The sequence below is a fragment of the Myxine glutinosa genome, chromosome 11 (genome assembly GCF_964187855.1).
Source record: "Myxine glutinosa chromosome 11, kmMyxGlut1.1, whole genome shotgun sequence".
Lineage (NCBI taxonomy): Eukaryota > Metazoa > Chordata > Myxini > Myxiniformes > Myxinidae > Myxine > Myxine glutinosa.
This window is the reverse complement of record NC_136271.1, coordinates 95,819,451-95,842,644: the sequence shown is the minus strand read 5'-3', so window position 1 is coordinate 95,842,644 and position 23,194 is coordinate 95,819,451. Positions and strand designations below refer to the sequence as shown.

At 48.2% G+C, this 23,194-nt stretch overlaps 1 protein-coding gene across 1 annotated transcript in view; it reads right to left on the bottom strand.

The window, feature by feature from the left end:
* Positions 1-23,194, bottom strand: part of LOC144894200 (uncharacterized) — a 147,864-nt gene that overhangs the window by 24,843 nt on the left and 99,827 nt on the right. The window contains exons 8-9 of the mRNA XM_078786297.1: positions 8,895-8,962; positions 5,560-5,657 (exon numbers count right to left, since the gene is read on the bottom strand). Coding sequence (XP_078642423.1) covers positions 5,560-5,657; positions 8,895-8,962 — 166 coding nt within the window. The remainder of the gene's footprint in view (positions 1-5,559; positions 5,658-8,894; positions 8,963-23,194) is intronic.

Here is a 23,194-nt window from a genome sequence, read left to right as displayed (position 1 = left end):
CACCTGTGGTGAGTGTTACGGAGGAAGTAACGAGAGAGTGTGCACCTGTGGTGAGTGTTACGGAGGAAGTAACGAGAGAGTGTACACCTGTGGTGAGTGTTACGGAGGAAGTAACGAGAGAGTGTGCACCTGTGGTGAGTGTTACGGAGGAAGTAACGAGAGAGTGTACACCTGTGGTGAGTGTTACGGAGGAAGTAACGAGAGAGTGTACACCTGTGGTGAGTGTTACGGAGGAAGTAACGAGAGAGTGTACACCTGTGGTGAGTGTTACGGAGGAAGTAACGAGAGAGTGTACACCTGTGGTGAGTGTTACAGAGGATGTAACGGGAGGGTGTGCGCGAGAAAGGTGTGTAACGGACGGGTGCATGAGGAAAGAGTGTGCGGTCGAGAGTAAGGGTGAGTGCGCGACCGAGAGTGGAGGTGAGAGTAGTGAGAGTGAAACGGAGCGTGAGTTGGTTATGACAGGTGAGCGAGGATGTACACCTGGGATGGAAGGATGCACACCTGGAATGGTAGAGCGTGTGTGGGAAGGCACATTTGAGTTGGTAGTGAGACACGTGGTTGGGTGTGCGAATGAGAGCACACCTGTGATTGTCACAGAGGAGGTGACCGAGGAGGGGGCGCGAAGCGGTGTATTGGTGAGGTGTGCGAGCAACGAATGTGTGCCAAAGTGTTCGGTGGTCAGGTGTGTGACCAAGTCGGTGAGCGGAGTGAGTGTACCGAGGTGTGAAAGAAAAGGTACGAGGAGAATGGGAACGGCTGCATGTATGAGCAAGAAAGAGGTAGCGTATGCATGTAAGCCTGCAGGTGAAGCGTCGACGGTAACCGGGTTAAAGGTTAGGTCGACTTTTAGCCGGATCGGGCCCTCGGTGCGTGCCGGGCTTCGCGTGCCGCGAGAACCAGCGGAGATCCGAGCCACGGCGGGTTCGAAAGGACCGCCGTGCGCGATCCACGCTGGGCCTCGCGTGGAGCGGCCGCGTCCGGGCTCCACTAGGCGGAGCGGGCCGCCCGATAGGAAGGGTCGTCATGGCGACCACTTTCTATTGAGACGTGCCGGCAGGTCGAGATCGGGACATTGGATGGCTTCACGCCGAGGTGGTGCATGGGATCTCGGCCCGGGTAAGCCTCCGTCCCTGCCCCGAATGCGGGACGCATCCAGCCGCCAGCACAAAAGAATCCGCGTTCAGTGCTCGGCTGTACGAAGCCGGGCTGTAGATGTGAATTGGCGCACCGAGAGGATGTAATAAGTAGACGGGTGATGGTGATAGTGATAGTGATTTAAAACGAAATTTAGAAAAGTGAATAGAATTGGCGGTAAATGGAAAATTTTTGAATTGTTGGATTTGGACGAGCGAAATTGGTAGTGAGAGACCCCCGATGTGGTGGGATGGCAAATCCACCATCCCTCACAGGGGGGGGCAAAGGAGCAATAGCTTATGGGGTGTATGGCAGTGAAAACTAGCCCGGGTGGGTTAGGTTATATTGAGAGGGCCCTAGAAGATGACATTAGGTAACGTTAAGGTTAGTTAGTGACTGATACCTGTAGTGGGGACGCAGGTAGATTAGTATGGATGATCATGACGTGGGAGCGCAATAGTTTAAAGGGACGACTGGGAAGCGCAAGTTTCAGAGGGGAGAAGTTAGCTGAGATGATGCCGTGCGTGTGAGGATTGAACAGGTGAGAATGGAACAGGTGTGATTGCACAGGTGTGCAACTGAACAGGTGGATTGTGATGACCAAATGGTCCAGGAAGAAAGGAGGGTGCAGGTGGCACCAGGTGTGAGTGCACAGGTGTGCACCAACAGGTATGAAAGACAGGTGTATGGAATAAATGGTATGGAGTATTGGAATGGATGGTCGTGGAGTGAGTATGGTGGAAATTGTGGAGTGGAGTGGATGGTGCGAAGGTGTGAATGGGGGAAGAGTGGACCCCCATCACGGATACCCGGGGCGGGTAGTGTAAGTGTTAGATAGAGGGTATAGGTAAATTGTAGTTGGATATTGGCATCTGTGGTGCGGGTGACAGAATGGTATGTGGATGGGTGCGTTGGTGTTGTGGAAATGGCTGGGCGTGTAGCCTGTTAGTGTGTGTAGTTGGGTTGGGCACTCCACCACTGTAAGGATGTCGGCCAGGTAAGGCCGCAGGTGGGCTCTGGGAGCCGGTAGTAGTTGTGTGGATGGGGCCCGAGGATCCGGAGGACGGACCCGGGTAGCCCAGTGCCAAAGGGCACCAAGGGGTGACAGAGCCAGGAGAGGGGCTGCCCCCAGTTAGATAGGTTAGGGTGAGGAGCTAGGTAAGCTCGGGTGGCAACTACAGTGGTGGAGGTGTGCAGGTGGGTAGACCTGTTGGGAGAGGTACACGTCGCAGCCCAGAAATTGTGCTAGAGCACCGGGAGATGAATCGGGGGAGTGAGACCCCAAAAATTGAGGAGCACCACAGTTTGGCCAATGGGAATTGGTTATTAGAACCCATAGTGTAAGTTGGCCAATGAATTGGCAGGGAAAGACCCCGGGTAGTGTAAAGTGTGTTAAAATCATTTAGAGGATAGTTAGGATGAAGGATCTCCTCACACCATCTGCATCCACTCACCTGAGGTGACAGGTACTCCACACCATGCCATGTTTTGATTATTTTTTATGATGCAAATGTTTGGATTGTGAGACGCATCATGACGTGGGTGTGACATTGTGCGAAATTCCATCTCTCCCTCCTTATGAGGATTGATGATGAATTGGTGATGGCAAATTTTGAAGTAACGGGATTGTGGAGACGAATTTGGTATAAGGGAAATATGGGGAAGACGTGACAGTAGTGACGAATTTGTAAATGTGTAGATTTTTGTACATATGGGGTGGGAACAAGGGTAGGGTAGGTGACAGGGGGGTGACGTACGGTAGGGACGAGCTTTCTCACTTCGGCCTCCGTACGCATTTCACCTTGCATTGCCTTATTGACGTGTACCCTTGTGACCTTACCCCTCGCTCAATTGTCTTTCTTTTGTCTCCCACATGACCTGTGCGCCATTGGGTGCCGATGGGAGCGTGCGTGAGGTGGCCATTGTGCGCCCGAGATTCCCAGAACCAGCATGCATTGCGTTGATGTACCACTTTATGGACCGCTGTTCTGCGGCCAAGTACCACTTGATGGACCCCAGGTTCTGGGGCAGGGCACCTCTGTTGGAAACCGGCCATAGTGGCCAGGGAATCTTGCTTGCGGACCTCGGTAAGGTGGCACCTATGCCAAGGAGGTGGACCACCCTTAGTTGGCCCCTGAGGCCCTAAATAAAAATGGACACAAGTTGTGCTTTTTATTATGTCCAAATAGGCCGCATGAAGCCAGAAGACGTCGGGAAGAACATCGGCCCAGCAGAGAAAGAGAAGACCACCACCAGTTCTTTTGTTGTGTTTATTATGAACCATGGTGACTGCGCACCGAGTGGTGCTTTGTGGTGCTTGTGGTGCTTTTGGGTGCTTTTGGGTGCTTTGGTGGTATTGGTACTGGTGCATCGATGCAATGCGTGCTGTCTCCTCCCTCCCAACAGGAATTTCTTTCTCTTGTTCCCTAAAAAGAAAAGAAAAAAAAAACACACAGGTCCTGGGTTGCGTTGTAAATAAGAAATCACGTCATTGTAAATAATGCTCCCCACCGTAAATGTATAGTTTCAGAATAATTCCGTAATTCGGTTAGCTGTGGGCTTGAGTCTGTTAGACAGGATGCAATGCAATAGGGGGACATACTTATTTGTGTTTTAAAATTGTCACACTCAGGGTCAGGTTAATTGTAGAGGGAATTACACCTACATGTCACACTCAGTTAAGTCTAGTAGGCCCGAGGACGTGCCTGAAGAAAGGAGGGTGCAGTGTAACGATTTTGAGAAGTATAACGGGTTTTGAGAAGTGTAACGGGTTTTGAGGAGTGTAACAATTTTGGAGGAAGGGTAACGGATGTGAAGAGTATGGTTTTGGTATGGTAACATCATGGTAATGTAAATAATGGTCGCAGCCGTCCTCCTAATTAATTTCATAGAACATACACGCAGGTCACGATATATCTTTTAAATAGTGTATTTCCTTATTCCATGTAGGCTAAGTATGTGTTTTCCACTAGATTGACTTTGCATTGTATCAAACAAAATAAGCGTAGGCCCTTCCAATTTCCCCAAAACCTCCCTTCCAATTGCCTTCCGCATTTTGGCTGGTTTTCTTCAAACCACCATTGGCCACGAGGTAAGGTTGGAGAAGAAAGGCGTGTCTCCACCTCGTCAGAAGAGGGCAGGAGTGAACCGGCCCTAACAGCCAATCAACACCGCGGTGAGTGACCCGGTAGGCGTGCCCTCGGAGCCGGCGGCTTAATTCCGCCGGAGGTGATAAAAGCGACTGCAAGGGACTGCTTGAGTCCAGATGAGAGATGAGCTGGAACCTGGAGAGGAGCAACGAGGCTGCACCAAAGAGAGGCGGTGAGATGCGAAACGCTCCAAGCAAAAGAGGAGAGGTACTCGGCAAGGAGACCAGCTTTGGAGAGACGCGCTGAAAGGAGGGAGACGGCCCCGCCCCAAGAAGAGGAGCAGGTGTGCCGAACCAGCGCGTGGCGTCTCCCGCAGTGGATACGCGACGGAGGGTTTCCCGCCAAAACCGCGAGGAATTGCGACCGGCGGCCTCCCGACCTTGCCTCCATCTCAAGCCTTACCTGCCTGAACCACCCCTGTGTAAGTGTGAACGTCCTGTCCTGCTCGTTGTCTTGGGGCTAAGTAAAAACGAATAGTGTAAGTTAAGGATTCGCTGTGTCACTGTTTCTTCCATCCTTTGCTTGTGTGTGTATAATAAATCTGTTCTTCCTCCGTATTCTTCTTCTTCTTTTTCATTCTCTTGCGATCGCTTTAGAGATTTCCCGATTGAATATCCGTGGGGCGATCTGGTCAACGTCGGGTGAAATCGGGTTTTAATCGGGGAGTAACTGTTCGGACGCGGTTAAATACACCACCGCTCGGTCAATATAACATCTAAAAGCCGCGTCTGTAACAATATATATATATATATATATACATATATATATATATATATATATATATATATATAAATATATATATATATATAGATGTATACAGTATATATATATACTGTATACATATTGTTGACGCGTCAACAACGGAGGTCCGTGGTTCGAGCCCCGTATTGAGTCAGAATTGCCCCTCGCAGGAATTTGATTCCTGTTTATAAAAATTGAGTTAATCTTCAATGCACTTCTGCATATGCACACATACATACGCATACATATACATCTGCTCACATTTGGGGTCTGCCTAGCAGGCACGTAAGACATCGGCCATTATAAAGCTCGCAGTGTTAAGTGTGGAAATTTCTGAAGAGATTACAGCTGGCTCAAAAGTGCAGTGGGCTGTTGACACGTAATCAGCGGAGGTCCGTGGTGCGAGCTCCGTATCGAGTCAGAATTTTTTCACTTAGCCCATCGCAGGTATTTGATTCCCATTTATAAAAACATATATATATATATATATATAAATATATATATATCAAAAACAGACAAAATCTTCATGTACCAGATGGCGACAATATCATCCTTGAATTCCTCCTTCACCTTCTTGATATCAGATCTGAGTTGGGGGTGCATAAGGGACCCTGGACAATCTTGAATTGCCTGCAAAGTGGGAAAGAGAGTTTTTCACATTTGCTGATACCTTTTCATGGCTTTAAGAACCATCAAAATAGTGCAAATTTTCATGAGAGAATATTTTTGCAGTGTAAATAGTAATGTTTAAATGCAAACTGTCGCTCAAGATTTTGGGTCTCACTATCTGCCATGATCTTTCTTGGGAAAACCACATTTCCAAGCTGGCCTCCAAAGCCAGTCGCCGACTGGGCATCCTCCGTCGTGCGAAGTCCTTCCTCGGCACACCTGAGCTCCTCACCACATACAAGGCTTTCATCCGCAGCTCAATGGAATACTGTTCTCCCCTATGGGCCGGTGCTCCTGCCTCACACCTAGCTCGGCTTCACGCTGTTGAAACCAAAGCTTTCAGAATTATTGGAATCTCCCGCGATGAAGCTATCTCTGAGGGCCTTTCACTCACTCACCGCAGGCAGGTAGGTGGTCTTTCTGTCTTCTACCGACTCCTCTCCGGCCTTGCACCCCCAGCTCTCTCTGTGCTCTGTCCCCCAAATATTCCTACAGGTCGCACAAGATCTGCCAGCAACCCTCTGATGGTTAAACTGCCGAAATCTCGGCTCTCCGCTCACCTTCACTCTTTCATTCCTCTTTTCTCCCGCCTCTGGAACAAACTCCCTCACTCCCTTCAATCCCACTCCTCCCTCCAGGTCTTTAAAACAGCTGTTCACCACCATCTCTTATCTTCCCCCATCCAAAACCTTGATCTTTTCTACCCCCGCTAATTCACCCCAGATCCACCTTGTTTGAAATTCCAACTTCTTTCCTGGAAGTCCTGGCAGTGTCCATATGTTTTATACCTCTCCCACTGCCCCCTTCCCACGCCCCCCCCCCCCCCCCCCAAAGCCCTCGCCCTCTCTCAGATCTCTCGATGTCTCCATGTCTCTCGGTCCCTGCTCTCAAATGTTGTGTTTGTGTCCTTCCCCCTCTCTCCCCATCTTGTCTACCGCTCCCTATGTTATATGTTTTATGTGTCGGTTTGTCTTTCTGTGTGTTCATGTGATTAATGTTCGCTCTTTCACGAGCCTCGATATTGTATACAAAAAAAAAAAAAAAAAAAAAAAAAAAAAAAAAACTCCAAACAAGATGGAATAACAATGCCATCTATGGTCGACACCTTTTTTTTGTTTCATTCCTCATTGCACGACGACATGTGCAGTGTTATGAATGACAGTTCTTTATGAAGTACGAGAGCTCAATTCGTTATAATTTCGAATATTTCAGCTTTTACTGTTAATACGTTCAATAATTTGTTTGGCACAATTTATATGAGCAGTTGCTATCTCAAAACACAACTTATACTCGTCACAAAATAAAACATTTGGAAACTGAATAACGAGACGTAGTCACACTACTGATTGGTCGTTGATGTGTGAAGGGCTGGTGTCTTGCAGGGCAGGTGTCTGAAAATTGAAGGCCACACCAAGACTCCATGATTGCATACAGAAGTGAAATAAACATGATTCGACATGGAACGAAGCCAAGCACGTCCATGTCAGCGTTGTTACACCACACGTGAAGTGGAAAGCGGCGTTAAGCAATTGGTTCACTTCAGTCTGTCTGTCTGTCTGTCCATCCATCTGTCTGTCAGTCTGTCCACAAATGTCAGTTTATGATCAAGGAACAACTTTATTTAGATTGAATGTTATATTTTTTAACATAAATCGGAACATGATTCGGAAGCAAAATTTGCCGTTTAACACTACTTTGGCTCCGAGTTTGTCCCGATCTCACATGTGCAGAGAGAAGTGAGATAATTATTTTGCTCTGTCTGCCTGACTGGCAGTCAAACAAAATTTTAAAATATTCCAAACAGGAAGCTTACTGTTTTTAAAGACGTTATAAAGGACACAAACAATATGCATGAAGAACTAATGTAATGTAATACATAGGGTGATGTATAAGACACTGAGGAAAATGGCGGTAAAATATGGAATTCATTTATTTATATGTCTTTAAACCTCTTTAAACCTTCATTTGAATTTAATTATATAGTTGAACACTGAAGAACAAAAATCACCTTCATAATGGAAGGAGAAGATGAACAAGTGGAAGGAATGTATGGAGACAAAAGGTCTGAAGGTGAATATCGGAAAAACAAAGGTGATGGCAAGTGGTAAAGCATGTGGTGAGGTGGAAAGAACTGGGAAGTGGCCATGTGCTGTGTGCAGGAAGGGTGTCGGAGTGAACTCCATTCAATGTACAATGTGTACTGAGTGGGTTCATCAAAAATGTAGTGGTTTGAGAGCGTCATTAACCAGTGTGGCAGCTACATTCAAGTGTAAGGTGTGCACAGGGGGAGCTGCAGATGTAGGAAATGTTGAGTTGGATCTTGGAGACGGCGTGAAGCTGGAAGGTGTGAAAACATTTTGTTACCTAGGAGACATGCTTAATGGAGAAGGTGGATCAAACTCGGCAACGGTTGCTGGAGTGAGATGTGCATGGAAGAGGTTTCGGGAACTGAGTGGCGTGTTGACGAGGAGCGGAGTGTCGTTGAAGCTGAAGGGAAAGGTGTATGCTGCATGTGTGAGAAGTGTTATGATTTATGGGAGCGAGACATGGGTAATGAACGTAGAGCAGCAACGAAGGCTGGAAAGGGTGGAAATGCGAATGGTTCGGTGGATGTGCGGAGTATCGTTGAGAGAGAGGAAGCCAAATGATGAATTGCGAAAGATGATGGGAATAGAGCCTGTGATGGATGCTGTGAAGAGGAACAGGTTGAGATGGTTTGGTCATGTGTTGAGGATGGATGAAAGTGACTGGTTGAGAAGAGTGATGGCAATGAATGTGGAAGGAAGTAGAGGACGGGGAAGACCGAGAAAGACTTGGCTAAAGATGGTCGAAGAAGAAATGCGGGCCAGGGGGTTAACAAGGGGAGATGCAGAAAATAGGGCAAAATGGAGAACATTGTCATGGGGACCGCAAGGCTAACCCCCACTCTTGCAGGGAAAATGGCCTTTTAAAATGCCTGTTGTTGTTGTTTGTTGTAATGAGTTCAAACTCATGAAGGTTCCAAATCATAAGGGAATTTCAGTGAGGATATATGGGAGAAGAATGATGTTGTGGATGCAAGAAAATAAATGTCATTCAGTGGAATGGAAAAAGTTGTGGAATTTGCTATTATTAAAATGAAAGCTTGCAAGTCAATGACGTATTTGTTCTTTTTCACCGACAATAGACCAAAATAAAAATAAAAATCTCTCATCTTACCGACTTAAGCTTCTTCAGTTTCGGCTTCACTTCTTGAGGCTCATCTCGAAGTGGCAAAAGTGAATGGCCTAAATAGTGAAAAACCCAAATTAGAAATAAAAATAATTATGTAATACAACATCACAAATCTTAATACATAATGAAATCATGCCAATTCAGTTATGAGGTTCATAAATAGACACTTGTAAAAGACACACCCAAATAAAACAAATAGCTCAAAAACTACCTACAAAAAGAACTACTCAAAAACTACAAATATCTCCAAAAAAACCCGAAAAAAACTAACAGAAATCTCCAAAAAAAATAAATAAATAAATAACCCCCCCCCAAAAAAAGAATTCCCGACCCGGATCTCAGTCAACAGAGCATTTTCTCTTCTGGACTTGGCCATGACAAACTTCCCTGCAAATGTCTGCTGCTCTTCTTCTGCTCCAATCGGTTCATCTGACCATATGCTTGTTAAAGTGGACATCTCTCTGGCCATTCTCAGAGAGCCTCCTCAGCGTCAACGAGTCTGGCATTTCACTCAAGCTGACTGGCATGGTCTTAAAGCAGCCATCAATCATCTGGACTGGTCTCCCATAGCCACTGCCTCTGACAACTCATCCTGGGAATTCAACCAAAGTAAATTGCTCTCTCTCATGCACAGATTTATCCCATCTCATCTTCAGTTGTCATACCCTTCCTCACATCCATGGTACTGTTGCGAATATGGAATTTGGCCTCCATATCCGCTTGTAAATATTCCCCTATTTTCTCCAATACTCCCCAACTTTCCCCAATCCCCCATTCCCTAGTCCCATTGCATGTAAATAACACTCTGTAGAACCGACCTTCCCCTTCTTCCCCCATTAAATGTCGTGCCCAGGCCCCACCGCAACACACGTAGACAACTATAGGACGTCTTCCTAGTTATTCTTAATCTATGTCAGTTAAGGACTCGTTTCCATTAATTCTGACTCTTCGTTGCACCAGAATGTGATTAAATGGCATCAGTAGTGAGTTTAGGACCTTTCCCATACCTCCTTCCATCTTCTTCCCCAACAAGTACAACAACAACAGAGGAGATGGCGGCGGCGCGGGGGAGGATGCGTCCTCACACCGGCTCGATTAGCGCCATTGACCACGCGCTCCACGGGGCCACCACGGAGGGGCTGGCGTCAGCTCCTCCTCAAGGGCGGAGCCTGGTAACCCCCCGCACCCAATCAGAAGGGCGGACCGATTCCATCTGGGGCGGCGCTAGCGAGTCGAGGGCGTGTCACTCCCCGCCGGATATACGTGGCACTGACCGGAAGTGAAGAGAGATGCGCCCCCAGCTGGAGAAGAGAAAGAAGGACCTGCGAGCGCTGAGAGGAAGAGACGCGCCCCGCCTGTGAAAGAACGTCACCTTCCGAGCGCTGTGAACTCCCCGCATCTTTGGACCGGACTGTACCCTGCTTTGAGCCAAGAGTGCACCTTGAGCCATCGCTACCTTTCCTTGCCTTGCCATCAATCCCCGTGTGAGTCAGCCGTTGTCCCGTTTACCTGTGGTCTGTCTGGGATAAGATAAGCCTGTGTCTAAGTGCCTGTCTTTCTGTGCTTCACCTCTTGTCCCTGTAATCTAACCATTTCCTTACGAATATAACCTCCTCCGGGGGTATTGAGAATCGAAACATTGGTGTCTGTCATTATAACTCAGCCGGGTGTCTTCTTCTTTTCCTTATTGAGCCAGCGTAACGCGACTTGTCAACGTCGAGTATAATCGGGTAATTTGTGCAGACGTGGTCATACCAAACCGCTCGGTAACTAACATCTTAAACCGCGTCTGTAACAGTACACTGAATCTTGTGGAGAGGGGGTGCCCTGAAACAACTTGCCTTCGCTTCCTGGAAGGCAAATCCAACTGAAGGAAATCTCATTTCCTTTCACAAAGCCCGGAACAAACGTGCGTCTCCCTTGGGAGACCCAGGCAACAATTTTTCTCGACTCACAAGACTGAACTCTCAAACCTGTCTCCCTCTTCCAAATCCTGGTGGCGTCTGGTCAAATCTGTTTCTGGTGTTTGTTTGTTTTGTGCAAATGGCTATGCAGCTGACTCCACACGTGAAACAGCTGAATGCCTCAACTCTGTGTTTGCCTCAAAATCTTGTGTCCCGAACCTGTCTATCTCTGTACCCCCCGTACGCAGTCGTACCCAGATGCTCATGGAATCTGTGTCCTTCTCCACTGACAATGTGGAGACGTTTCTGTCAATCCTCGACTCTGATTCTGCAAATGGACCAGATGGCATCAGCCCACAGGTCCTAAAATCCTGCTCTGCCACTCTTTCGCACCCTCTCTGTTCTCTTCACCCTTTCTTTTGCTGAAGGTCATCTGCCATCTGCTTGGAAATCAGTCAACATTACCACTTTACACAGAAAAGGTGCAAAAACATATCCTTGCAACAACAGACCAATCAGCCAGCTCCCAATTATCAGCAAAGTCATGGAATCCATCATTGCTTCGGATATCAAATCCTTCTTCTCCAATGGCTTGATCTCTGATCCTCAATTTGGTTTCAAACCAGGTCACTCTACTCTGGACATGCTGCTTCTGCTGTCTCAACAATGGATGGAGGTCCTCAATGTCAAACAGGAAACTAGAGCTGTCTCCTTTGACATATCACGTGCCTTCAATACAGTCTGGCACATCGCCCTGCTCACCAAACTCTCCTCTTATGGTATCCATGGAAATATCCACGCATGGCTTGCGAACTTCCTCTCTGGTCGAAGTCAACATTTGGCCCTGAAAGGAATTCTCTCATCTCCCCTTCCTGTTCAGGCTGGAGTTCCCCAAGGCAGTGTTCTGGGCCATGTGATTTTTCTGGTTTTCATCAATGATCTCTCCGACTCTCTGGAAAATCCTCTCTATCTCTTTGCTGATGACTCCACTCTACCGCTCCATACCTCATCCCTCAGATCAGCAGTCTACAGCCTCTTCACTCTCTGCAGACCTGGACAAAATCTCAGACTGGTCAAACAAGTGGAACATGTATTTCAATCCTGACAAATCTCACACTCTTACGATGCTTCTCCAAAAAGACCGTCTGGACAACGCTCCAATCTACTTTCTCAACCATCCTCTCCAAAACATTCGGTCACTGAAGCTCTTGGGTCTCACTATCTGCCATGATCTTTCCTGGGAAAACCACATTTCCAAGCTGGCCTCCAAAGCCAGTCACCGACTGGGTATCCTCCGTCATGCGAGATCCTTCCTCGGCACACCTGAGCTCCTCACCACATACAAGGCTTTCTTCCGCAGCTCAATGGAACACTGCTCTCCCCTCTGGGCTGGTGCTCCTGCCTCACACCTAGCTTGGCTTCACGCTGTTGAAACCAATGCTCTCAGCATCATTGGAATCTCCCGGGATGAAGCTAACTATGAGGGCCTCTCACACTCACTCACCGCAGGCAGGCAGGTTGGTGGTCTTTCTCTCTTTTACTGACTCCTGTTCGGCCTTGCTCGCCCATCTCTGTCCGTGCTCTGTCCCCCAAATATTCCTGGAGGTTGCACAAGATCTGCGATCAACCCTCTTCTGGTGAAACTGCCAAAATCAAGACTCTCTGCTCACCTTCACTCTTTCATTCCTCTTTTCTCCCACTTCTGGAACAAACTCCCTCACTCTCTTCAATCCCACTCCTCCCACCAGGTCTTTAAAACAGCTGTTCACCACAATCTCTTATCTTTCCCCATCCAAAACCTTGATCTTGTCTTTTTTTTTTTGTACACTGAATCGAGGCTCGTGAAAGAGCTAACATTTACTTCACAAACAAATCAACCAGACAAACAAAATATATAAAAAGAGGGAGCGGAAGACAAGATGGGGAGAGAAGGGGAAGCACACAAACACAAAATTTGAGAGCAGGGAGATGTGTGGGAGGGAGAGGGCTTGGGGGGAGGAGGCGTGGGAAGGTGGGGTGGGAGGGGGTGGGAGAAGTATAAAACACAGGGATACCCAAGGACTTCCAGGTCAGAAGTTGGTATTTCAAAAAAGTGGAATTGGGGTGAAATTAGCAGGGGTAGAAAAGATCAAGGTTTTGGATGGGGGAAGATAATAGATAGTGGTGAACAGCTGTTTTAAAGACCTGGAGGATGGAGTGGGATTGAAGAGAGTGAGGGAGTTTGTTCCAGAGGCGGGAGAAAATAGGAATGAAGGAGTGAAGGTGAGCAGAGAGTCTTGATTTTGGCAGTTTAAACATAAGAGGGTTGCAGGCAGATCTTGTGCGACCTGTAGGAATATTTGCGGGACAGAGCCCAGAGAGAGATGGGGGGGGCAAGACCGGAGAGGAGTCGGTAGAAGACAGAAAGACCACCAACCTGCCTGCGGTGAGTGAGTGAGAGGCCCTTGGAGGTAGCTTCACCGTGGGAGATTCCAATGATTCTAAATGCTTTGGTTTCAACAGCGTGAAGACGAGCTAGGTGTGAGGCAGGAGCACCAGCCCAGAGGGACGAGCAGTATTCCATTGAGCTGCGGATGAAAGCCTTGTATGTGGTGAGGAGCTCAGGAGTGCCAAGGAAGGACTTCGCACGACAGAGGATGCCCAGTCAGCGACTGGCTTTGGAGGCCAGATTTGAAATGTGGTTTTCCCAGGAAAGATCATGGCAGATAGTGAGACCCAAAATCTTGAGTGACAGAACTTCTTGGAGAGGATTATTCAGAAAGTGGATGGGAGGTTTGTCCAGTCGGTCTTTTCGGAGAGACATCGTAAGAGTGTGAGATTTGTCAGGATTGAAAGATATGTTCCACTTGTTTGCCCCAGTCTGTGATTTTGTCCAGGTCTGCAGAGAGTGAGGAGGCTGCAGACTGCCGATCTGAGGGATGAAGAATGGAGCGACAGAGAGTAGAGTCATCAGCAAAGAGACAGAGAGGATTTTCAAGAGAGTCAGAGAGATCATTGATGAAGACCAGAAAAAGCACAGGGCCCAGAACACTGCCTTGGGGAACTCCAACCTGAACAGGAAGAGGAGATGAGAGAAACCCATTCAGGGCCACACTTTGACTACGATTAGAGAGAAAGTCCGCCAGCCATGCATGGAGATTTCCATGGATACCAAAGGAGGAGAGTTTGGTGAGCAGAGCGGGGTGCCAGACCGTATCGAAGGCATGTGATATGTCAAGGGAGACAGCTGTAATTTTCTGTTTGGTATTGAGGACCTCCATCCATTGTTGAAAAAGCAGAAGCAGCATGTCCAGAGTAGAGTGACCAGGTCTGAAACCAAATTGATGATCAGAGATCAAGCCATTGGGGAAGAGGAAATATTTCATATCTGAAGCAATGATGGATTCCATGACTTTGCTGATAATTGGGAGAAGGCTGATTGGTCTGTAGTTGCTGGGATCTGTTTTTGCACCTTTTTTGTGCAAAGCGGTGATGTTGGCAGATTTCCAAGCAGATGGCAGATGACCTTGAGCAAAAGAGAGGGTGAAGAGAACAGAGAGAGGGAATGAAAGAGCGGAAGAACAGGATTTTAGGACCCGTGGGCTGATGCCGTCAGGTCCAGTTGCAGAATCCGAGTCAAGGGTTGACAGAAACTTTCCCACCTTGTCAGGAGGAATGGACACAGAGTCCAGGAGCAGCTGGGTACGACTTTGTACGGTGGGTTCAGAGAGGGATGGGTTTGGGACACAAGATTTAAAGGCAAACACAGAGTTGAGGCATTCAGCTTTTTCACGTGCGGAGTCAGCCGTGCGGCCGTTTGAGGTGAGGGAGGGGATGGAGGGGGAACAAACACCAGAAACAGATTTGACCAGACGCCACCAGGATTTGGAAGAGGGAGACAGATAAGAGAGTTCGGTCCTGAGACTGGAGAGATATTGTTTCCTGGCTCTCCTGAGGGTGGACACACACTTGTTTTGGGCTTTGTGAAAGGAAATGAGATTTCCTTCCGTTGGATTTGCTTTCCAGGAGACGAAAGCAAGTTGTTTCTGGGCAATAGCCTCACCACAAGATTCCGTGTACCATGGACAGAAGGAAGGGTATGACAACTGAAGACGAGATGGGATAAATCTGTGCATGAGAGAGAGCAATTTACTTTGGAAGAATTCCCAGGATGAGTTGATGTCAGAGGTGGTAGAGATGGGAGACCAGTCCAGATGATTGATGGCTGCTTGAAGACCGTGCCAGTTGGCCTGAGTGAAATGCAGACTCGTCGACGCTGAGGAGGCTCTCTGAGAATGGTCAGAGAGATGTCCACTTTAACAAGCACATGATCAGATGAGCCCATTGGAGCAGAAGAAGAGCAGCAGACATTTTCAGGGAAGTTAGTCATAACCAAGTCCAGAAGAGAAGATGCTCCGTTGACTGAGATCCGGGTTGGGAAATTGACAGATTGTGTCAGTCCCAGTGAGTCACAGAAGTCCTTTGCTGAAGAGCCATGGCTGGTGAAAGAGGTACCCACACCCAGCCAACTGGCATGGTGACAATTGAAATCACCACATATGAGGAAAAGAGAGTTGGGATGGGTAGATAGAAGTTGGTCCATATTATCAGACAGCGAGATGGAGATGGAGTCATCACTGTTTGGTGGATAGTACAACACACCACATATGAACAAAAGGTGGGAGCGAAGGGGAAGCCGTAGCCAAAGGTATTCCTGGGGGTGAGGTGGAGAGAGGGCAGTGCAGGGCGAGTGAGGAAGAGATTTTTTATAAAGATAGCAACCCCACCTCCAGGACGAGGCTCAGGTCTATCATACCAGAGGAGGGAGTAACCTGGGAGAGATACCAAGGAATCAGAGACATCATGAAGGAGGAAAGTTTCTGTTAAGCAGATCACGTCTGCTTTGTCAGAAGCAACCTGTATGGAGAGATCAGTCAAGTTTGAGCGAAGGCCCCGGATGTTTGAGGTCCATACTGTTAAAGAAGAGGAAGGGGGAGCATCGGATACAGAACAGGGGGGGGGGGGGGGGGGAGCGGTAGGGTAAGATGTGGAAGAGGAGGAAGAGGTAGGGAGAGCTGTTGAAGGTGTGCCAGAGATTTCAAAATAGCTTGGAGAAAGGGAAGAATGGGGCGGACAAAAGGTTTGATGGTGATTGGGTGAGGCGCAGTGAGGTGTTATTTGAGGAGGGGGAAGAGTGAGGCAGAAGGTTGGGGGAGATGAAGGTGAAAGTTGGAAGGGGGGAAGAAGCGGGGAGGACGCTTTGAGGAGGAGGGGTGAGAGGGGAGTCTAGGAGGGGAGGAGCAAGGGAGAGTCTCGGAGGGGAGGGGTGTGGGGGGAGTTTAGGAGGGAAGGGGCAAGCGGGGAGATTTGAAAGGGATGGGTGATGGGTAAGATTTGGAGGGGAGGGGCAAGGGGGAAGATTTGAAAGAGATGGGTGATGGGAGTAGTGTATATATGTTGCTTCTGGGACACTCTCATTTTCCCATTGACTTACATGTTAATTTTTCCCCTCCCTCATTGCCCCTAAACACCTCTATTTCTCTCACCCTGTTCTTTACGAACCTTCTAACCTTTTGACATGTTATCCTTATTCATTAGACCACTTAAACAATGGTCTTTCTGTGTGAACCTGTGATCCTTCTGACCTTATGGACCTTTTAACCTTTTACTCTTAATATCATCTGGTGAATCATCTTTGGCCCACTCAAACAACGACCCTACAAATATTTGTTTATGTGTGGGAAATAATTTTATTCTCCTACAACTCTCCTCACCGTCTAATACATTAACAAAAAATATTGTTGCGGATATGGGATTTGGCCTCCATCCATATCCGCTTGTAAATATTCCCCTATTTCCCCAATACCCCCCAACTATCCCCAATCCCCCATTCCCTAGTCCCATTGCCTGTAAATAACACTCTGTAGAACCGACCTTCCCCTTTTTCACCCATTAAATGTCGTGCCCAGGTCCACCGCATCTCACGTAGACAACTTTCGGACATCTTGCTAGTTATTCTTAGTCTATGTCAGTTAAGGACTCGTTTCCATTAATTCTGACTCTTCGTTGCACCAGAATGTGATTGTATGGCACCAGTAGTGAGTTTAGGACCTCCCCATACCTCCTCCCATCTTCCCCATGAAACAACAACAACAACAACAACAACAACTACCACAACAGCGCGCGGGGAGTGTGCGTCCTCACTCCGGCTCGGTTAGCCGCCATTACCCATGTGCGCCGACGGGGTTACCACGAAGGGGCTGCCTGTCGGCCCCTCGTCAAGGGCGGAGCCCGGTAACCCCCCGCACCCAATAAGAAGCAACGGGCCGATTCCTTCTGGGGCGGAGCTAACGAGCCGAGGGCGTGTCACTCCCCGCCGGATATACGCAGCGACTTACCGGACGTGACGTCAGATGCGCCTCAGCCACGAAGGAAAAACAGACGCCACCTCCAGCGCGACGAGACCTCCCGCATCTCTGGACCGGACCGGGTCGATTCTGCCCCTGCGCCAAGGTGCACCTTGAGCCTCGACTACCTGCCCTTACTTGCCATCAATCCCCGTGTGAGTCAGTCTTGTCCTGTTTATCTGTGGTCTGTCGGGGTTACTATAAGACCGTGATTAAGTGCCTACCGTCCTATGCTGTCTTTCTTGTCCTTGTAATCTAACGTTCCGAACTATTATAACCTCCTCCGGAGGTCTTGAGAACTGTACCCCTGGTGTCGTGTCATTTAATCCAGCCGTTGTGTCCTTTCCGTAATTGATTTAGCATAGCGCGACTCGGCCAACGTTCGAGTATAATCGGGTAAACTGTGCAGACGCGGTCATACCAAACCGCTCGGTAAACCAACATCCACAACCGCGTCTCCTCATGATGCGCCTCAGCAATTCGCCGAGATGCTGAGAATAAACGGGGAGAAATTGAGTAATAAAATGGAAGCAATAACGAACGAAATGGAGGCCCTTATGGAGAAGAATAGTGAGCAATTGGGAGTAATGAGGGACGAAAGGAGGGCTAACAGTGAGCGATGGGGAAACCAAATTGAAGCAATAACCAACAGAATGGGTGACCGCATGCATAAATGTGGGGAGACCATGGATCGCATGGTGGGCGAAAGGGTCCCAGGGGTGCACAAGGAAGTAACGCGGGTCGAGAAGCGCCGGTTGAGCGAAGCGGAGGAAAGCACGGGTACAATGACGGGGGTAGAAATCGCGACACGGGGTTTGGAAAAGCCGGCGACCGCTGAGGTAGAGGAGGGTGTTTTATTAAAGCCAACGGTCGCCGAGGTTAATAAAGAAAAAGCAGTAGCGGGAATTAAAATTGAAGAGATGACGGAGGTAGGCCGAGAATTGCAGGGAGAAATGGATTATGTACAAAGTCCCTGCTCACATCACGATGCTGTGCTTAACCCGAATGGAAGTTTGCAGGTTCGCGTGGAGAAAAGGATCCCCCAGGTGAGTCGTGCTGTTGTGTATTGTGCGGGGAGATTTTGTAAGAGGATGTTTGGCGACAAAAGAATTGTCGCGCGATTGGGATCGATATGGCACCCGGGCGTTGGTGAAGGGTCCCGTGTGAGTGGAAATGGCACGCGTGGGAGAAAAAAGTGTGCGTCGGCGAGTGGGTGTGCTATAAAGTGTGGGAGTGAAACCGAGTGCGAGCGAGAATGCACGTCGGGGTGTACGGAGTGTGACACGAATAGTGAGTTGGTGATGGCGCAGGTGCGAGAGGGCACATCGGAGCGCGAGTGTGAAACCGAGTGCGAGCGAGAATGCACGTCGGGGTGTACGGAGAGTGACACGAATAGTGAGTTGGTGATGGCGCAGGTGCGAGAGGGCACATCGGAGCGCGAGTGTGAAACCGAGTGTGAGCGAGAATGCACGTCGGGGTGTACGGAGAGTGACACGAATAGTGAGTTGGTGATGGCGCAGGTGCGAGAGGGCACATCGGAGCGCGAGTGTGAAACCGAGTGCGAGCGAGAATGCATGTCGGGGTGTGCGGAGAGTGACACGAATAGTGAGTTGGTGATGGCGCAGGTGCGAGAGGGCACATCGGAGCGCGAGTGTGAAACCGAGTGCGAGCGAGAATGCACGTCGGGGTGTACGGAGTGTGACACGAATAGTGAGTTGGTGATGGCGCAGGTGCGAGAGGGCACATCGGAGCACGAGTGTGAAACCGAGTGCGAGCGAGAATGCACGTCGGGGTGTACGAAGTGTGACACGGAGAGTAAGGTGGTGGTGGAACGTGTGCGAGGAAGCACACCTGAGTTGGTCATGGCGCGGGTGTGGGAGAGCCCATGTGAGCGCGTTAGTGGGTGGATGCAAGAGTGCACGCCCATGGTGAGTGTTACGGAGGACGTAACGGAGGAGAGGTGTGGACCAAAGTGTGCGCGAGAGGTGTGGTGTGTAACAGGGAGAGCGTTGGTGGAATGTACGGACGGCGTTGGAACGCCAGGTTTTGTGAGGGTGAAAGGGGTAGCGTATGCTTGTAAGCATGCAAGTAAAGCATCGATGGTAACCGGGTTAGTGGTTAGAGCGACGGATAGCCGATGCGAGCACTCGGTGCGAGGGGTGCTTTGTTGGGTGTGAGGCCCGGCGCGGGTCGATGCTGCGTCGCTTCTCTTCGAAGCGTCGTTGCCGATTCGGGCTTGGCCCCGCCCCGCACGGTCGAGTCCGGGCTTTGTCGGGCGAGGCGACTGGTCCGGTTCAAGGGCGAGTGGGAGGAGGCGGAACGGTGCCCCCTCGTGGGGACGGGGTTCCGACCGGGGGAGATTGAGCCATCGGGCCCGGGACCGCAAGGTGCCGCGCCGAGATGGTGCGTGGAGCCTCGGTCCAACCAAACCACCTCCCTTGAACCGAAAGCCGGACGGATTCAACCTGCAGGCAACCAAACCACCCGAATTCATTGCTCGGCTTTACGAAGCCGAGTTTAATGATGTCATGACGCACCGAGGCTAGGATATAGCGGACTGTGATGATGGTGATCGTGATAGTGATAGTGATTTAAAACGAAATTTAGAAAAGTGAGTAGAATTGGCAGTAAATGGAAAATTTTTGAATTGGTTGGAATCTGGACGAACAAAATTGATAGTGAGAGACCCCCCGATGTGGTGGGATGGCAAATCCACCATCCCTCACAGACGTGGGGGCAAATGCGCAATAGTTTATGGGGTGGCTATGACAACCGAGCCAGGGAGGGCTTGGATAATTGTAGGGATCTAGCGAAGATGACATTAGGTAACGTTAAGTTTAGTTAGTGACTGATACCTGTAGTGGGGACGCAGGTAGTTTAGTGTGGATGATAATGACGTGGGAGCGCAATAGTTTAAAGGGACGACTGGGAAGCACAAGTTTCAGAGGGGAGTAGTTAGCAGAGATGATGCCGTGTGTTGTTGTGTGTTGCCGAGGATTGAACAGGTGTGAATGGAACAGGTGTGATTGCACAGGTGTGCAACTGAACAGGTGTGTGGAGCCGTGTATGAGGGAGTAGTGGTGATTGCGTGTTGTGTTGACCAAATGGTCCAGGAAGAAAGGAGGGTGCAGGTGGCACCAGGTGTGAGGGCACAGGTGTGCAACAACAGGTGTATGTGGCTGTGTGGAATAAATGGTAGTGTGGAATATCTGGAGTATTGGAATGGATGGTCGTGGAGTGAGAATGGTGGAAATTGTGGAGTGGAGTGGATGGTGCGAAGGTGTGAATGGGGGAAGAGTGCACCCCCATCACGGATACCCGGGTGTGATTGGACAACAGGATGGTGTCGTTGGACATGATGCGCCTCAGCGCCTCAAATAAGAAATCACGTCATTGTAAATAATGCTCCCCACCGTAAATGTATAGTTTGAGAATAATTCCGTAATTCGGTTAGCTGTGGGCTTGAGTCTGTTAGACAGGGTGCAATGCAATAGGGGGACAAATGGGTGATGGGAGTAGTGTATATATGTTGCTTCTGGGACACTCTCATTTTCCCATTGACTTACATGTTAATTTTTCCCCTCCCTCATTGCCCCTAAACACCTCTATTTCTCTCACCCTGTTCTTTACGAACCTTCTAACCTTTTGACATGTTATCCTTATTCATTAGACCACTTAAACAATGGTCTTTCTGTGTGAACCTGTGATCCTTCTGACCTTATGGACCTTTTAACCTTTTACTCTTAATATCATCTGGTGAATCATCTTTGGCCCACTCAAACAACGACCCTACAAATATTTGTTTATGTGTGGGAAATAATTTAATTCTCCTACAACTCTCCTCACCGTCTAATAAATTAACAAAAAATATGTTTGAGTTTGGTTCTTTCTCAAGATATTTTAACTGAGCTAAGATAAAATGGTAAACCTCCCTCAATGTTCTTGTTTGAGCGCCTCCAGTGCCGCCCACTTTTTGGTAAGACCCGCCCACTTTTTGGTAAACCACGCCCACTTTTTTACTAAGCCCGCCCACTTTTTGTTAAGCCACGCCCACTTTTTGCTATGCTCACCCACTTTTGCTAAGTCCCACCCACTTTATAAACTCTTCAGCATTGTATCATTTCCAGGTAATACATTACATCATTTTCAGGGAATTTCCATCACATCATTTCCAGTTAAGACACGCCCAGGGAATTTCCACAGGAAATGACACACCCAGTCCTTATAAAAGGCACCGACCACACAGGCTTTTTCAAACACGCTTTCTGCTTCACTTGAGAATGGACTACTATGCCGAAATGGAATGGGATAACTTTGCTATTCCTTGGAGTCCTACTACCTGTGTAGAACTCAACCTTCAGATTGATGAACTGGACTCAAACCTCTTATCAATGGAGGTAAGTTTGTTTATTTATTTATTTATTTATTTATTTTTTTTTTTTTTTAGATGAGACTCATGTAAGAGTTAACAAAGTTTATTTTAATATTCATAGAGCTTGATTTATACAAATAAAAATATTGTATTAAATTAATACATTGTTATTTTCTTTCACAGGAAATTGTATCTGAGATACGAAATGAAAATTCTGCTTTTAACACAACTTGGGATGAAGTTATTTTTTTGTTTGAAGACATTTTGAACAACCAAGACCCCCAGAACGAGTTCTACCTTGATGACCCAGCCAAAGAGTTATACCTTGGAGATCCACAAAATCCTGAAAAAGAGTTTTACCATGATGATACTTGTGAGTTATCAAAACAAAACCCACTGAACAAGTTCTACCTTGATGAGCCAGAATACAAGTCATACATTGGAGACCCACAAATTTCTGAAAATTGGGAAAGGGGAGTTCTCCCTGATGGTCCGCAGTTATACTATGTGAGACACATCATAGAAACCCTAAAAAATTGTGAAATGGGAATTCTCCCTGATGGTCCGCAGTTATACGATGTGAGACACATCATAGAAACCCTAAAAAATTGGGCAAGGAGAGTTCTCCCTGATGGTCCGCAGTTATACTATGTGAGACACATCATAGAAACCCTAAAAAATTGGGAAAGGGGAGTTCTCCCTGATGGTCCGCAGTTATACTATGTGAGACACATCATAGAAACCCTAAAAAATTGGGAAAGGGAAGTTTTCCCTGATGGTCCGCAGTTATACTATGTGAGACTTAACACGGAAACCCCCAATATTTCTGAAAATTGTGGTTCTACCTTGGGAACTTGGAAAGTTGGTTTTATTTTGGAGACTCTACCTGTGGGGTCCATCTTGGAGACTCTTTGGATTCTAAAGCAATGAACAATGTTCTTTGTTTAATGACGCTTGATTTAAGCAATATCAAGAAAGTTCGAGGAAGAAAATGCTGGAAAATTCTTTCTTCCCATTTCTACTTCTTCAAACTTGAAAGCCTTGAAAGACAGAATTGGCAGAAGAGGAAAAAAAAAAAAAATGAAATACATATTTTTAAAAAAGAAGAAAAAAAAGATTATGTTAGGGTTTGGGTGGGATTTTGAATGTGAGGGTTAGGGATGGGGTTGGGTTAGGGATGGGGTTGGGTTAGGGTTGGGATTTTGAATGTGAGGGTTAGGGTTGGGGTTGGGTTAGGGATGGGGTTGGGTTAGGGTTGGGATTTTGAATGTGAGGGTTAGGGTTGGGGTTGGGTTAGGGATGGGATTGGGTTAGGGTTGGGATTTTGAATGTGAGGGTTAGGGATGGGTTGGGGTTGGGTTAGGGATGGGGTTGGGTTAGGGATGGGGTTGGGTTAGGGATGGGGTTGGGTTAGGGATGGGGTTGGGTTAGGGATGGGGTTGGGTTAGGGATGGGGTTGGGTTAGGGATGGGGTTGGGTTAGGGATGGGGTTGGGTTAGGGATGGGGTTGGGTTAGGGATGGGGTTGGGATAGGGATGGGGTTGGGTTAGGGATGGGTTGGGTTAGGGATGGGGTTGGGTTAGGGATGGGGTTGGCTTTGGGATGGGGTTGGGTTAGGGATGG